This window comes from Mirounga angustirostris, unplaced genomic scaffold (assembly GCF_029215605.1).
Source record: "Mirounga angustirostris isolate CCGP_5_RB_7025 unplaced genomic scaffold, mMirAng1.0.hap1 SCAF_8, whole genome shotgun sequence".
In the NCBI taxonomy this organism is placed as follows: domain Eukaryota; kingdom Metazoa; phylum Chordata; class Mammalia; order Carnivora; family Phocidae; genus Mirounga; species Mirounga angustirostris.
The window spans coordinates 100,382,555-100,399,890 of NW_026991716.1; the positions used below are offsets into that span (position 1 = coordinate 100,382,555).

Sequence of the window (17,336 nt, forward strand, 5' to 3'; positions counted from 1 at the left end):
AGCAAGGAGCCCGATGCGGGACTCGATCCCGGGACTCCAGGATCATGACCTGAGCCGAAGGCAGTCGCTTAACCAACTGAGCCACCCAGGCGCCCAGAAATTCCTGATATTTTTAACAACCCTCTGAGAAGATTCGAAGACAAAGATGTGTACTTGGAGCAGAATTAGATATCCAAGGTTTAAACTGTGACTCCATGGGGCAGAGAACTCAAATGTGATTAAGAATATAGATAAATGGGGCTCCTGGGTGCCTCAGTCGTTAAGCGTCTGTCTTCGGCTCAGGTCATGATCCCAGGGTCCTGAGATCGAGGCCCACATCGGGCTCTCTGCTCAGCAGGAAGCCTGCTTCTCCCTCTCCCACTCCCCCTGCTTATGTTCCCTCTCTCGCTGTGTCTCTCTGTGTCAAATAAATAAATAAAATCTTTAAAAAAAAAAAGGATATAAATAAATATCTTGTTTTGTTTTTATAATGAAAACCAAATTCAGGAAACTAAGAGATGAAGCAGGAGCAGCAATAGAGTTTAGGGTAATGATCCCCCAAACATTAGCATGCATTACAATCACCTGGAGTGCTGGTTAAAATACAGTTTCTAGATTCCACCTCGAGTTTGATTGGACAGGACAGGAGTGGGGTTCTCAAATTTGCATTTCTAAAAGATTCAGGTGAACCTCATACTCCTGGTCTGGGGACCACCCTTTGCAATCTACTGCATTAGGATAATGGAGAATAGTAGGTTGAAGTGAAGAGTCAGAGAGAAGGGTCCAAGTAAAGAAGGTCAGAGAATTGTCTTGTAGGCATCTGAATGTGCAGAAATGAAAAGGGAAACACAGGAAGATTGTTGATTAAGTATGTTAGTACTACTTATAGGTCAGTATGTCCTGAGCAGACTCAACATCTTCAGTGATGTGAGGATAACAGAACCACTTAGTTTGTAAATAAGGAAATCTCTAGAGAGATCAACTTTTGCCTGGAATTGAAGGAGAAAAGTAAAAAAAGAAAAAAAGTAATTCCAAAATTGGGATTATAAATGAAATTATACAGAAATAAGAATTTGCAAATAAAATCATGCAAGTAGAGTCGGCAACTTTTTTTTTTTTAAGATTTTATTTATTCACTTGAGAGAGCACAAGCACAGGGGAGAGGCAGAGGGAGAAGCAGACTCCCTGCTGAGCAGGGACACCCCTCCCTCCCCCGACTCGGCTCAATCCCAGGACCTGGAGATCATGACCTGAGCCAAAGGCAGATGCTTAACCATCTGAGCCACCCAGGTGCCCCAGAGTCAGCAAATTTATTTAAGCACAGAAAAAAAGTCAAAATAGTAGAAATGGGCAAATGCAATTCCAGTTTTTGAATTCATGACAGTATTTTTAAATCTATTATTTATTGTTATAATTTACATACACTAAAATGCATGAATCTTAATTGTACAGCTTGACAAGTTTCGACAAATGGATACATCCATGTTATCACTACCTAAATCAAGATATGGTGTGTTACTCAAATAATGCAATATATGTTAAGAAAAAAAAAGGAAGAAGATAGCAGGAGGGGAAGAATGAAGGGGGGGAAATCGGAGGGGGAGACGAACCATGAGAGACGATGGACTCTGATAAACAAACTGAGGGTTCTAGAGGGGAGGGGGTTGGGAGGATGGGTTAGCCTGGTGGTGGGTATTGAGGAGGGCACATTCTGCATGGAGCACTGGGTGTTATGCACAAACAATGAATCATGGAACACTACATCTAAAACTAATGATGTATGGGGATTAACATAACAATAAAAATTTTAAAAATAAATTTTAACACCTTGAAAAAAAAAAAAAAGATATGGTGTGTTACTATCACCCCTGGAAGTTTGCTCATGCTTCTTCCCAGTTACTTTACCAACCCTAAGGCAACCACTCTTTGGATTTCTGTGACCATAGGTATGTTTCCCATGCTACTGAACTTCATATATATGGAATTATATAGTATGTACTCTCTTTTTTTAAGTTATTTATTTATTTAGAGAGAGAGAGTATGCATAGCGAGGTGGGGGGCAGAGGGAGAGAATTTTAAGCAGACTCCGCACTGACCACAGAGCCCAGTGCAGGGCTCGATCTCACTACCCTGAGACCATAACCTGAGCCAAAATCAAGAATTAAACGCTTAAGTGACTGAGCCACCCAGGTGCCCCTAGTATGTACTCTCTTATCCGGCATCTTTCACTTAAAAATGTTTTTGAGATGCATCCATGTTGTTGCATGATCAGTAGTTTGTTCCTTCTTGTTGCTGAGTCATGTTCCATTGTATGAATACACCATAATTTATTCACTCACCTTTGGTGGACATTGGTTTGATTCTGGCTTTGAACTGTTATGAATAAAACTGTTACGAACAGTCTTGTGCCGTATGTAAATTATACTTTAATCAAGAAAACAATGACAAATTCCAAAAACAAAAGAAGATCTATTTTTAGGTAACATCTTTGGTCATTTAAATGAGCAAAGAGAGAGGGCTACTGCACAAATAACAGTGAGGTGGTAGGGATTAAGTATTTAATCACTCAATGTTAGCACTATCAATGTGATCAAGAAAATGCAAATGGATTCAAACTGGATATGTATACAGACTAGAAAGCAAGTGGAGAACACACTCATTTGCCAATACTAAGCTGCCATAAATTCTGGAAACACAGTTTGAAGCTTAAAAGAAATGCACACTTGGAAATGAAGTTACTATCTCAGAAGACATTCATAGGCTTACGTGTATGAATCAGTTGCTGTGGCTGATTGTGCAATGCAAACCTCTGCTCGATTAGTGGACCTCAGCCTCAAGAAATGTGTGCTAAAATCAAGCCCTTAATAAGAAGACCCATATTTCTAGAATTTTATAGAGGAGTACATGAATCTTAAAATAAGTTTCTATGTATGTGGTCAATTTGGTGCAATGTCCCAACTGGGTCTATCTAGAACTGTAGGAAATAATCCAACATCACTGATAGCTCTTCACAATAATATGTGCTTCCTACTTACCTCCTAAAGTCTCCAATTATAGGGGCACCTGGGTGGCTCAGTCGTTGGGCGTCTGCCTTCGGCTCAGGTCATGATCCCAGGGTCCTGGGATCGAGCCCCGCGTCGGGCTCCCTGCTCCGCGGGAAGCCTGCTTCTCCCTCTCCCACTCCCCCTGCTTGTGTTCCCTCTCTCGCTGTGTCTCTCTTGGTCAAGAAAATAAATAAGATCACTCTTTTTTGTGGCACCTCGGAGGCGGTAGGCTGCTTCAGGATGAAGCTGAACATCTCTTTCCCAGCTACTGGCTGCCAGAAACTCATTGAAGTGGACAATAAACACAAACTTCGTACTTTTTATGAGAAGCGTATGGCCACAGAAGTTGCTGCTGATGCTCTGGGTGAAGAATGGAAGGGTTATGTGGTCTGAATCAGCGGTGGCAATGACAAACAAGGCTTCCCCATGAAGCAGGGTGTCTTGACCCATGGTCGTATCCGCCTGCTGCTGAGTAAGGGGCATTCCTGCTATAGACCAAGGAGGACTGGAGAGAGAAAGTGCAAATCTGTTCGGGGTTGCACTGTGGATGCCAATCCCAGTGTTCTCAACTTGGTCTTGTAAAAAAAGGGGAGAAGGATATTCCTGGACTCACTGATACTACTGTGCCTCGTCGCCTGGGGCCCAAAAGAGCCAGCAGAATCCACAAACTTTTCAATCTCTCTAAAGAAGATGATGTTCACCAGTATGCTGTGAGGAAGCCCCTAAACAAAGAAGGTAAGAAACCTAGAACCAAAGTGCCTAAGATTCAGCGTCTTGTTACTCCACGTGTCCTCCAGCACAAAGGGCGGTGTATTGCTTTGAAGTAGCAGCGCACTAAGAAAAATAAGGAAGAGGCTGCAGAATATGCTAAACTTCTGGCCAAGAGAATGAAGGAGGCCAAAGAAAAACGCCAGGAACAGATTGCCAAGAGACAGAGGCTGTCCTTTCTGAGAGCTTCTACCTCTAAATCTGAGTCCAGTCAAAAATGAGATTTTCTGTGACAAATAAGATCAGACATCAAAAAAAAAAAAAAAAGAAATAAGATCTTTAAAAAAAATAAAAATAAAGTCTCCAATTATAGAACAATCTTTTAAATAGTATTATTACCTTGATGGAAGTTGGTCAAAATTCTCAATTATACCTTTATCTGAGTACTTTTATATTTTCTATTTTTGGTGACTGATAAAAATAAGCTATATTAACATTTTAAATATTTCTCCAACTTTCTGTTTTGAAAAATTTCAAACCACAGTTGAAATAATACTAAAATATTATTACTGCCATTAAAAAAAAAAGTGATCACTACAAAGTCATTTCCTTTTTTGACAAGGGTATTTGAAAGACAAAGTACATCAGGTATTATGGACTGCATCTGGGAGGAATTGGCACACTTTCTAATCCCTCAGGCTGGAAGGGGCATCATTCCCTAAATTCTAAAGAGGTACCAAGTTTGTTTGCTGATGCCCTAGGACAAAGTTAAACTGGGGGTGGGAGTGGGGAGAATAGGTGGAGCCATAGTTTATAAAAGATCCTAGGGGCGCCTGTGTGGCTCAGATGGTTGAGCGTCTGCCTTCGGCTCAGGTCATGATCCCAGGGTCCTGGGATCGAGTCCCGCATCAGGCTCCCTGCCACCCAGGTGCCCCACTCCCCAGCTATTTATAATGGGCAGTTGGGTTTGAGAAATATTAGGCTAAGATAACTGTCTGGATATAAATTAAATGTGAAATTAAAATGGAGAGGAAGGTAAATGGAAATTAATATTTATTACATATTATATGCCAGGCATTGTGCTTGGCATTTTCACTCTAACCTGTATTAACTATGTTAATACTTGGAATCTTTTAACACAGTGCCTGGCACATAGTAAACTCCCAAATGTATGCTTTCTACAACCTTATAATGACATTCTCTAAATACATCCTGGGAGAATATTAGCTTATAAAACAGGTTATTATCATCCCTGCATTATGGACAAGGAAACCAAGGCTCAGAAAAGGTATTTATTTTGGCTAATTCACTAGTTAGTAGATTGTAAAACTGTGATTTAATCCCAGTTTAAAGCTAGTGTGTCCAGGTACCTGGCTGGCTCAGTCAATAGAGCATGTGACTCTTGATCTCAGAGTTGTAAGTTCAAGCCCCATGTTGGATGCAGAAATTACTTAATAAAATATTTGAATAAATAAAGCTAGTGTGTCTTCTCTGTCTCTTCAGGCCACTAATAAGACATCTGGGTATTTATAAAAATTAGCAGCTTCCTTAAGTGGCCCTTTTCACTTTTAATAGAACCATTTCTTCCTGACCTATTCTCAAAAAAATTACATTAAATGCAAATCCTGAAAAAGTGAAGCCAAAAAGTAGACATTTTCCTAATGTGGCCTGACAGAACTCTTCTGTAAGTCTTGAGAACTGCAGAGGCCAAAGAAAATGTATTAAAGTGGCCCTTCAGAACTGAAATAAAACAATTGAAGCAAACATGGAGAAAGCACTGCTCACAAATGAAATACCTCCCTTATATATAGTGAATGGATAAATATTATATCCATCACATTCATAGTCTAGACTTCAATTATATATTGAGGGAGGGGAAGTTAGCCCTGAAAGGACGGTCCTGATCATCTCGGACACCTTTTTGCCATCTTAATCCTGAGTTTTCTTGTGCACATGACTGGTTTGAGTATGTGAATTTGCTGAAGAGGAAACATTCAAAGAAAAATACCCCCTCAATGAGACAGTGAGTTCCTCAAGAGCAAGGACAACCTTCACTTTACTATCCCATATAATCCTTAATAACCAATACAACATAATAATTGCTGCAAGGCTCCACTACTTTTCAAAAATAAAATATGCTTCAAGTGGTGAGCATTGAATTGACGTGATGCAATGCTAGATTCAGATTCTTTTGGTCTGTTGCCTGGCCAATTGTTAGAAATTTAGAGCCTATGTTAACATACACAAAATGGTATATTTGATAACTGAAATTTTCTTTTCTGAGCTTCATGTACTGTTTCTGTTCTGAGCTACATTTTTATAAACCAAAAATACAGAATATTTTATTCTAGAAAAATATGAAGCTACAGGTCCTAAATACTGTTAAGGGACTCCTTTAGATAACCCAATATAGTAACTACCAGTGCCAATTTGACACCCAGATGTACCCTACTTATATCCAGAAACATAATTTTACACATTATGTTTTGCAAAGTATGGGGTATATCTTTTTTTCTAATAAGATATTATTTATTTGTCAGAGAGAGAGAGAGCACAAGCAGGTGGAGCAGCAGGCAGAGGGAGAAGCAGACTCCCTGCTGAGCAAGGAGCCCTTCACAGGATTCAATCCCAGGACCCTGGGATCATGACCTGAGCCAAAGGCAAACACTTAACAGACTGAGCCACCCAGGCATCCTGCAAAGTACTGAGTATATCTTAGGTACTCAAGGAAAAGTTGATAAAGGACATTTCATTTTTACCCTTTTACCCACTGGCATCTAGCTATACTTTACCCATCTTAAATTTTAACTAGATAACCCTTGTCTTAAAGTCACAAAAAATTTCATGGAGGAAAGTTTAATTTTCACATGTATTTTATACACTTTGAGATATTCAAGAAGCCTAGAACCATGCTGTCCCATCTAATTTAAAATTTACCAGTAGCACAAAAAAATGGGAAGTTTTTATTAATATATTTATATGTACTTATCAAAAATATTACCATTTCAACATGCAATCAATATACAAAATTGAGGTATTTTACATTTTTTCCATACTAAGTCTTTGAAATCCAGTGTGTATTTTATACTCAGAGCAGACCTCAATTTGGACTAGACACATTTCAAGTGCTCAGTAGCCACTGGTGGCTAATGGCTACTGTATTGGACAGCACATGTCTAGAGTCTAACTCCTATCTCCAGTGTTGTCACCTTAAAATATACAAAAATAAAGCACATAATTGTTGATCCAAAGTTAAGTAATGCTCTGTTAAAATGGCAAGTGAAAGGTTAAATGTTACAGGGTTTAGACTTTTCTAATCACTTAAACAAGAAACTTGCTTTTAAAAAAGGCTTTGTAAATTTTTTTACGTCAATTTTACAATTGCCTTAAAAACCGTAAGTCTTTCTGGGTACTAGGTATTTTGTTCTTTTTTTCCATTTGAGTTATTCATTTTGTCATTCAGTACTTATCTCATAACAACTATGAGCAAAACATGCTAGAAGCATAAAAGATATCCCATCACCTCCGCTTTCACAAAGCTTCCAAACTAGATAGAAAGGGAAAGAGTGAAAAATCTGTGAAAATGTATTTGTATTTTACTGTATCACCTTGTCATTTGTCTGCTTATCAGTTTTTCCCCAATTCTTTAACAATAAAGGGAATGACTTTATCTTCTTATCCTTATCGTCGCAAGGCCTGACAAAATGCCTTACTAAATATTTGTGGAATTCACTGTTAACAAACTATATGTTATTTTCCAGAAAAGAAGTCCCTGTAAGCACACCAAGTACTCGAGAAGACATTTCATTTTCCCTAAGGGAACAGAAAAGCTGTAAGGCAGAAGAGTTACCTCTCAGGCCTTGAAAAATTTGACACAAATAGAAGGTGGGGAGGTTTGAAGAAAAGAATAAGTTTTCACAGCTAAGAAAGTATGAGGATAGAAGAATTTATCACTTATGATAGAAATTGTTTGCTTATTAAATGTGCAAGTGAACAAAATTAGAACCCAAATGACCTGAGAATATCATTTACAGAGACAGAAATGGAGGCTTGAAGGAAGTGGTGGCGCTATACAAGCTATATAGAAAAAAGTGACATCATGAGTAAGCACTTGCAATTGTTAATTTTATTTTATTTTTTATTTTTTATTTATTTATTTTTTTAAATGATTTTATTTATTTATTTGACAGAGAGAGACATAGTGAGAGAGGGAATACAAGCAGGGGGAGTGGGAGAGGGAGAAGCAGGCTTCCCGTGGAGCAGGGAGCCCGATGTGGGGCTCGATCCCAGGACCCTGGGATCACGACCTGAGCCAAAGGCAGATGCTCAATGACTGAGCCACCCAGGTGCCCCTTATTTTATTTTTTAAACGATTTTATTTTATTTGAGAGAGAGAGAGAGCACAAGAGGGGGTAAGGTCAGAGGGAGAAGCAGACTCCTTGCCAAACAGGGAGCCCGACGTGGGACTCGATCCCGGGACTCTGGGATCATGAACTGAGCCGAAGGCAGCCACTTAGCCAACTGAGCCACTCAGGCGCCCTGTTAACATTTTAAAGCCAAACCCATAGCAACAACCCTCCCAACCTTGCAAGGTACAGTAGTGTGCCCTAGTTCCTTACTTTTGGGATAATGTCTGTTGTATCCATTTTTAGAACTTTAAATTCTATAATCTGTTGTTATTTTGAACAATTTCTTCACGCATGTTTATGGGCGGAGTGAAAAATAAGAAATCTAGCAGAGTAACATGCTTTTATTTTACTAGGACACATATAAGGAAAAACAAATATGGCAATGTTACATTTCCAATTTGACAGAGCAATCTCACAAGTATTTATATTTAGGAAAAAAAAAAACCACATCAATTACTAAGTTGTTACCAGGATAAATTATCAAGTAAGACAATCAAGCAAACATCTTTTGTAGGTTATTCTTCCATGAGAACAGCAATTTCCAGCCTTCAGATTCTGACAAAATCAAATTACACAAATTATATTTCTAAGGATACAGTTTTAACAGAAACAAGAAGTAAAACTGTTATTTTTTCCAAATATTCCCAATTGAAAGCAAAAAGAAAGCCTATACCGCTCAATTTTCCCAGTAAGCAGAAATAGAAAATGTTATTTTACTAAACACCAAAAAACAAAAAACACAGTATCAATCTTCTGAATAAATTAAATCAAATGAAAACAAGAGAAAGCACCCAAAGTTGCTTTGTTTCTTTAAAGAACTCTTCTCTAGGCAATACACTTAACACTCCAATCCCTTTCAATTCTCCCATGGAAATCCTGAGAAAAACTATTTCTCCTCCCATTACCACTGAAAGAGAAAATCTCTTCCTTGAAGGCTCTGTCAGCCAGTCTTAATCTTAGCCCAATTTTTATCTTGCTCATTTTTGCCTGTGGTCTTCTGTTCAGTTTTCCCCACTTAGGGCACCCAACACAATCTCTGGTTCTTCCATCCACCATGAACTAGATCTGTCTCCCTTTAAATGCTCTATGTGTCACCAAAGGGGGTGGAGGGTGGGGAACAGAGCAGAGGGAAATAAGAGCTCCAGCAATCTATTTTACAGGACAACCTGTCCCTGGAAATAATGAAGAGCTAAAGCCAAATTAAACTAAAAGGACTGCTTTTGCAGACGCTTTTGAGCTTTTTTTTTTTTTTAAGAGACAGGAGACAGATGGAGAAAAAGTGTACTGCCACCCTGGCATTTAATCACGTTCAGGGTAAGGAGAGGAGGCACAAGAGGTATACCTAAGTTTTGTGTTAATTTACTAGTTGAGGCTGAGAAAACCTGGTAGTTAGAATGGACACCATCCTTACTCTGGCCATAACGATAAGGTCTAACTTGTCACTAGCTTGATCACTAGCTTGACAGTAGTGTTCTGGATCATGGAGATGGAGGGAAGAGGGGGGTGAGGAATCAAGGAGGTCTTTTGGGGAGAGGAATGGAAGGGTCTTTTGTGTGCTGGCAGGAAACCTGGGTCCACCAGCAGTTCTAGAGATTCTGGTCTACCAGAAACCAGACAGAGGGCTGACGATTATCTGCAAGGTAGGCAGGAGCCCAAAGTGGGTGGGCATAGCCAGTAGTAGGCAGTAGGAGGTGACCAGAGGTGCAAGAGCAATGGAGTTACATAAATCACACAGACCAAGTGGCACACTGCTGCTCTCTCTGCCCCACAACTGTCCACAGGCTACGTGCCTGTACTAAAGGCAAAGCTGGAATTCCAGGTGCTAAGAGCCAGACCAAAGGCCCTGGAAACAAACAGGGTCCACGCAGTGCAGGTAAAGGCAATGCAATTTACAGCTTGGCCTAGGAGTTAATGTAAATCATGACCATGCAGCATGTGATAGTAATGCAGAATGGCATGAAGGCCATGTGGAAATGGAGGAGCATGGCCTTGAAAGTCTCAATCTTGAGGTTGAGAAAACAATGTCCAGAGGAAAAAGGCTGTAGAAATGTCAGGAAAGGGGGAAAAAAAAAAAAAGGGCAGAAGGCATACCCATTTCTGTTGTCCAAGCACAGGTCCAGCAAGAGGTGGCAGGGGACCTTGTGCAGTATTTCCAAAGGCTGAGATTAACCAGACTGGAATCCAAAGGGCCTGGGGATCTCTACTGGCTCTCGTATTGGGCGACGTCTGGCTCTACGGACTCCTTCACGCAACAGGTAATACTGCAGTGGGTTTGGCCACAAATCCTCTTTGATAATTTCAGCAATCTTGTCAGACTCTGGAAGGCTGTGGTCTGAAAACCAGGTGAAGAAATTGCAGACGACATCTTGGCTCCTGCGAATGAAGGACTGGGGTTCATGGCCCCGGCGCCATATGATTGGAGTGGAAAGAGACACCACTCGGCCAGAGGCTCTGACCTCATATTCTTTGACAATAAGCTTGTTTCTGAAGTAAGGGTTTCTTCGAAAGAAGAACTTGAATTTGCAGCCAGTTCTAGGGTGTCTGAGCTCCTTTACCTCCAAATTGGTTATGTACCTTAACATCTCTGCATCTTGGCCCCTAATCATGGGGGACAGCTGGGGGTGGTTCCGAAAAGCAGTGACCCAGAAGCCCGGGATATTCTGAATGATGTAGTTTCTCCTCTCCAGGTAGTGACGACGCATCCGCCCAAATTTATGCTCCAGTTGCTGAAAGGCCCTGTCAGCCTGAGCATTCACAGTGTCCAGTTCCAACTGGATGGCTTCCAGGGGGTTCATGCGGAGATCCATATTCAGGGGTCGGGGCCCTGCTTCTTCCTTCACCTCCTCTACCACTCTGTTTTCCTCACTCATTTCTATTTCTTCACCTACTTGCTTCTCTATCTCCATCTTCTGCTCCACCACCACCACCTCCTCCTCCTCCTCCTTCACTTCTTCCTTCACCACCTCCTCATCCACTGCTACCGAGAAAATGGCGCACTTCTCAGGCTCCACTTCCTTGGCCTTCACCTCTGCCACCACCTCAGACCCCGGCCCCTCTGGCTTCTCCCCACCTGGGCCGCGCGGCTCTCCACTCTGACAGCCATTTTTCAGGCTGTTGTCCGTTGCCACGGACACCGACACAGCTTCCAGGCCTTCCGTGAGAGGCGGAGCCTCCGCCTGCCCCGCTTCGGTCGCTGCGAAACCGCGATGCCCACCGCCTCGGATCTGGGCAGGGTGGCCACAGCCCGCGGGGGCGTGGAGGGCTCCCCGCTCCTCTGGAAGCTGAGGCGGTGGGAGCGCGACCGTGTTCAAGCTTCCCGCACCCGGCTCCGCCATCACCTGCGACACCTCGGTGTCCTCACGGAGCTTCAGGCACTGGCGTGGGTCCAGGTCTTCTGGGGCACGGTCGGGAATCGTGAGACTGCCGGTTTGGGGGAAAAGGGACCTCTCAGCCCCAGCCAGGCCGCTCACGTCAGCAGCAGCCTGACCAACGGTAGATTAACGGCTGTTTTCCTCATAGAAGCCACCCGCTCGCCAGCCGGCGCTTGGCACCACCCACCCTCTAATCTCGCGAGCGTCTTCGCGAGGTTGACGTCTGACGTCAGGGCCGTATATCCCACCAGAACGCGAGAAGTCGCCGCTTTTGCTCCGCCCTTGCCTGCCGTCCTAGCTTGTTGTAGTTTCACTTCTGTGAATTTAGTGGGGTGAAGCCGTCGTTTGACTTAGTTAATAAATGTATTTCGGACTCAGAGACTGAAGGCAGTGAGGACCCTCCCTGCGATGCCTCTGGAAACTGCCTCCAGCATGTAAGCTGGGGTAATTGTAGCGATCACAGCACTGCACTGCCAGTTGTTGTCTGAAAACATGTTTTACTGGTTTTGCCTAAGTATTTTTCAGGCAGGAAGGTAAATCTATTCCTTGTTACCCTGTAATAGCCAGGAGCAAAAACCTCTTTATTTTTAAACTAACTTGAATAGCAAATTGTTTCTCTTTTCTCAAGTAGAAATGACTGGCCTCTAACCTTACTGGGGGAAAAAAATTACTCCGCGGCTTTTTACCACTAGAGTGACGCATAGTATTCCTTGCTAGTTCTAAATTTATACTCTGCCTCAAAGAAGAGTTTGTGCTACATAATGTCTGCAGGAATTAAGCCAGGGTCAGTTCGCTGAATCTTGCTTCGTGGCCCCTCACTGCAGGAAATTAGAAAAGCTATTTTCAGTCCAATAATCTATTCACGAATTTAGTCCTGCAGAGAGGTAGGAAAGGTTGTCCCTATTGAAGTATGTATTCATGGCAGGCAGTTCATAGAGCTTAAGAGGGATGCCAGTGTCTGGTTGTTTTAGTTTGTTGACTTGTGAAGAAAACTGGTGTTAGAGAGTTACAAGGCCTCAGAGAAATACCAGTGGGGGACCTCCCTCCACCATTTTTATAAAGAAAAGCTAATTAAAATGGATAATCAAGATAGTCTTGAAGTAGAAAGCAAACTTGCAGAATGCCAGTGTGCAGTTCGTTGACTCAAAGTGCAAAACAGGCCAACTTTTTTCTATTTGCTTTGCTTTGGATTGTAGGCTATTTTTTTTTTTTTAAGATTTTATTTATTTATTCGTGAGAGACAGAGAGAGAGAGGCAGAGGGAGAAGCAGGCTCCCAAGGAGCAGGGAGCCCGATGCGGGACTCGATCCCAGGACCCCGGGATCATGACCTGAGCCGAAGGCAGACGCTTAACTGTCTGAGCCACCCAGGCGCCCTGGATTGTAGGCTATTTTAATAATGGCCCCCAAAGATGTCCTCCTCCTAATCATCAGAACCTGTGAATATGTTCTCTTCTGTGGCAAAAGGGACTTTGCAGATACGGTTAGGTTAAAGATCTGAAGATGGGAAGATTACACTGGATTATGCAGGTGGGACCCATGTAATTACAATGGTCCTTATAAGAAGGAGGTTGGAGTGTCAGTCTTTGAATATATGACAATCAAAGCAGAGGGGAGAAAAAGAGAGAAAGATTTGAAGGTGCTGTGCTGCGGACTTTGAAGTTGGAGGAAGGAAACCAGGATCCAAGGAATAAAGGCAGTCTCTAGAATCTGGAAAGTAAGGAAATAGATTCTCCCATAGAGCCTCCAAAGGAACGCAGCACTGCCAACATCTTTATGATGTCTAACCTCCAGAATATAAAAAAAATTAATTTGTGTGGTTTTAAACTACTAAGTTTGTGATACTTTGTTACTAAAGCAATAGGAAATGAATACTGGTTGGATTGAAGTTTGTTGCATTTCTGTGTGTGTCATGTTTTTCCTAGCAGCAGCTCCTCCGTCCTTGTCCATTGCGTCCTCTGAGCTCCTGCCTCCTGCCTCCTGCCTCCTGCCTCCTGCCCAACAGCTGTGATGTATCATATCCTAAGCCTCTTGGTTATCAAGACCAGAATTAGGCAATATCCAGAAAGAGAAAATTAAAGCCAAAACCTATCACAAAAGATATTTGACAAGACAGTAAACTGCAGAAGGACAGTCATAGTTTTGTTTACCACTGTTTACTAGTACCTAGCACACTGCCTTGCACAGTGTTACATTATCAGAATGTTAAATACAGGAACAAATGAACAGAATAGTTTCTCCTCCTGGTGTTTGGTGCTTGGCTGACAATTACTCTTGTAGATAAGAATGAATAATGGAATTTTCCACAAGGCCCACTTCTTTCTTATTGCCGTGAAATCATCCTCTGTCTTAGAACTGGAATAATCTAATTTGGCCCAAAGTGGAAACTTTTATTACTCTAATATGCCTTCTGTTTTTAAGCAGAAGACTCTATTGCCAGGCTTTCACCAGAACTAGATGTGGCTTTATTTGTCAAAGGCACTATTATGATGTCTGCAAGTATATTTAATTAGTGCTCTGACTGATAATGTTAGGAACAACTCCAGTGATAGATGGTGCATATAAATGTAATCAGGATTCTGGTGAGTCTAAGTATTGAGACACTGTGGAGAAACCTTTCCTTCTCTTTCTATAAGTACATTTGGAAAAGCCATGATATGGGATATTTGGTTGAATATATACAGAAAATGAGGAAAAACTTAAATTTCTCCTAATTTTAATTGTCTGAAAGTCACAGTAGGGAAATGATGTGGTGAAAACTCTTCATTATAGAAGATGGAGAGTGTAAGTTACAGTTACTTTTGAATAAGGGAAGGTCCAGCGAGAAACAAGGATTTAAAGGGAAAAGCAGATTTGTGTATTCTATGCCTTTTTTTTTTTAAGAGAGAATCCTTTCATGGAAGAAAGAGCTCTTTAGGATTTCAGTCTGCACCAAGTTTCATGTGCTCAAGGAGTCATTTCGCCATGCAGGAAAAAAATTTATGGTTGCTATTTGCCACAGAAGATTGTACTTAATATATTAATAGTATTATTTGCAGCTACTACTTGCAGAAGTTTTTCCTTATCTTTTTGAACCTAAAGTCTTTTTTTTTTTTTAAGATTTTATTTATTTATTTGACAGAGAGACAGAGAGAGACGGAACACAAGCAGGGGGAGTGGGAGAGGGAGAAGCAGGCCTCCCGCAGAGCAGGGAGCCCAATGCGGGGCTCGATCCCAGGACCCCGGGATCACGACCCGAGCCGAAGGCAGACGCCCAATGACTGAGCCACTCAGGTGCCCCAAACCTAAAGTCTTAAAAGAAATACGTGTCTCTTTTACATGACACACTCATCTTGCTATCTAAAATATTCTCTTTTTAGGCAGATACTGTTCATTCTCTAAGACCCTATCACAAACCTATCTTGCTTTAGAATGTGCTAGGCATTTTATATGTATTAAATTGTCAAATTTTATAAAAGAGGAAACAATAACTGAGAGGTTAACTAACTTAACCAAGATCATACATAAAAACTCTTACATTCCTCCTCCTTTCTCCTAGGGGCAACTTTCTTGAACCACTCTATGACTCATTAATCTTCCTGCTCTGAATTCCTACAACTCTTTTTATGAGCTGTGCCATGCAATTGAGCACTTAATTATACTCGTCCTCTTAGTGACTCTGGTTGTTTCATGCATGTCAGTCTCAGTATTCCAGCATCCCAGCGTCATCAGTGGGAGAGGACACAGTTGCTTCTTCTTGGAGCTGAGATTTTAGTAGACCCTTAATGATAGCTGTTGGTTTGAATAAAACAAAACTTTAAATCATCTTACAAAAGCTAACGGTGTGTCTGTACTGACAGTACATTTTATTTTATGGGCGAGTATATTTTGGCTCTGCTTCATATATTACCTTTGTGCATTTTTTAAAACTTAAATTCAGGGCGCCTGGGTGGCTCAGATGGTTAAGCGTCTGCCTTCGGCTCAGGTCATGATCCCAGGGTCCTGGGATCGAGTCCCACATTGGGCTCTCTGCTCCTTGGGAGCCTGCTTCTCCCTCTGCCTCTCTCTCTCTCTGTCTCTCATGAATAAATAAATAAAAATCTTAAAAAAAAAAAAAACTTAAATTCAGTTAATTAACATGTAGTGTATTATTAGTTTCAGAGGGAGAGTTCAGTGATTCATCAGTCTTGTATAACACTCAGTGCCCTTTTTTCATCTTTTAATATAAGATATATTTGTACATTACAGAGCATTTCTGTGGCAATTTGCAATAAACCTCACTACTCAAAAGGTAATCTAATCTTTTCTAATGTGGTTCTGTGAGAAAATATTCACAAAAACCATGAAGTTATTTTGCATCATATCAAAGAATCACAGATTCTTCAGGAATGATTTCTCAGGTGATAAGGAGTTTAGCAGAAGCTCAGACATTTTTGTTTTGCAGAAAGATATGTTTTATGGTTGTAATTATAACTTTCATGTATTTACTGCTTCTGATGTACTGGCCACTGTTGTAAACACGATCCCATGTATTGTATCATTTAGTTCTTATAAAGAACCCTGTGAGTTAGTGCTATTATGACCTTTATTTTACTCACTAGGGAACTGAGGCAAAGAGAGACTGAGTTACTCATTCAAAAAGACATAAAAAATGGTAGACTCGGGGCACCTGGGTGGCTCCATCAGTTAAGCGTCCAACTCTTGATTTTGGCTCAGGTCATGATCTCAGGGTCATGGGATCAAGCCCTGCATTGGGCTCCGCCCTCAATGAGCAGTTTATTTGAGAATCTCTCTCCCTTTACCCCTCTCCTTGCTTGCACTAAATAAATAAACAAACAAACAAACAAACAAGGGGCGCCTCGGTGGCTCAGTCGGTTAAATGTCTGCCTTTGGCTCAGGTTATGATCCCAGGGATCATAGTGCCGCGTCAGGCTCCCTGCTCAGTGGGGAGTCTGCTTCTGCCTCTACCCCTCCCTGCCACTCGTGATTTCTCTTTCTCTCTCTGTCTATTGGATAAATAAATAAAATCTTTAAAAAAATTATAAATAAATAAATAAAATCTTTAAAAAAATGATAGACCCATGATTTGGATCTAGGTAGTTTAACTGAAGAACTTGTGCTCTCTGTACAAAATGTGAAGTTACTCCCTAAAATAAAAGCATAAAACTATCCTCATTTAATGTTGAATTAATACACATTTATCTGCCTCCTATCCATTGCCCTATCCACAAGCATATTAATATTTGTTAGGAAAGTACGCCAGGATTTACTTTCTGTTTAGAGGAAAAGTGGTTAATCATAATACCTAAATTCAGTATTTTGTAAACCCCATCAGACCCCCATCACCTTTTTTAGCAAATTAGTCTTTACTTTCTTGACATGAAATTCATGGATAATATAACCCACCTACACAAATTAATAGAAAAACATAAATGTAATGAATTGACTCTGATATATAAGAGAAGTAAAAGTAATTTATAATAGTGTCTGTTTCAATATGCAAAGGCATTATCATGCTCACATTATAAGAAATGACAAAGTAGTTAGAAAGTTACACCTGTTGTTGTAATCACCATGGATGGAGACTGATATAGGTAGGTTTTACTTGTGACTCAAATACCCTGAGTAGCATTCCTCTTGGTGACCAAATGTCGGTTAAGTTCTGGAAAAGAAAAAGGAAGAGTTCCCCAAGATTGCCATGGCTCCGTATTTCTTCCATTGTAAAAAAATACATTTTCACCAAAAAAAAAAGAAAGAAAAGAAATACATTTTCACATTTCTGCAACCAAAATATGTCTAATAAGCACTATCAGCCAGGTGTCAGTCATGACGTTATTGTCATTGCCTG

At 41.0% G+C, this 17,336-nt stretch overlaps 1 protein-coding gene and 1 pseudogene across 1 annotated transcript; one reads left to right on the top strand and one right to left on the bottom strand.

The window, feature by feature from the left end:
* The first annotated feature begins 2,954 nt into the window (after positions 1-2,954).
* LOC123837081 (small ribosomal subunit protein eS6-like) lies at positions 2,955-4,037 on the top strand (annotated as a pseudogene).
* A 4,424-nt stretch (positions 4,038-8,461) lies between these two features.
* TSPYL1 (TSPY like 1) lies at positions 8,462-11,705 on the bottom strand. The gene has a single exon (XM_045865362.3). The coding sequence runs from the start codon at positions 11,473-11,475 to the stop codon at positions 10,306-10,308; it is 1,170 nt and encodes a 389-aa protein (XP_045721318.2). The 5' UTR covers positions 11,476-11,705; the 3' UTR covers positions 8,462-10,305.
* Positions 11,706-17,336: the final 5,631 nt, after the last annotated feature.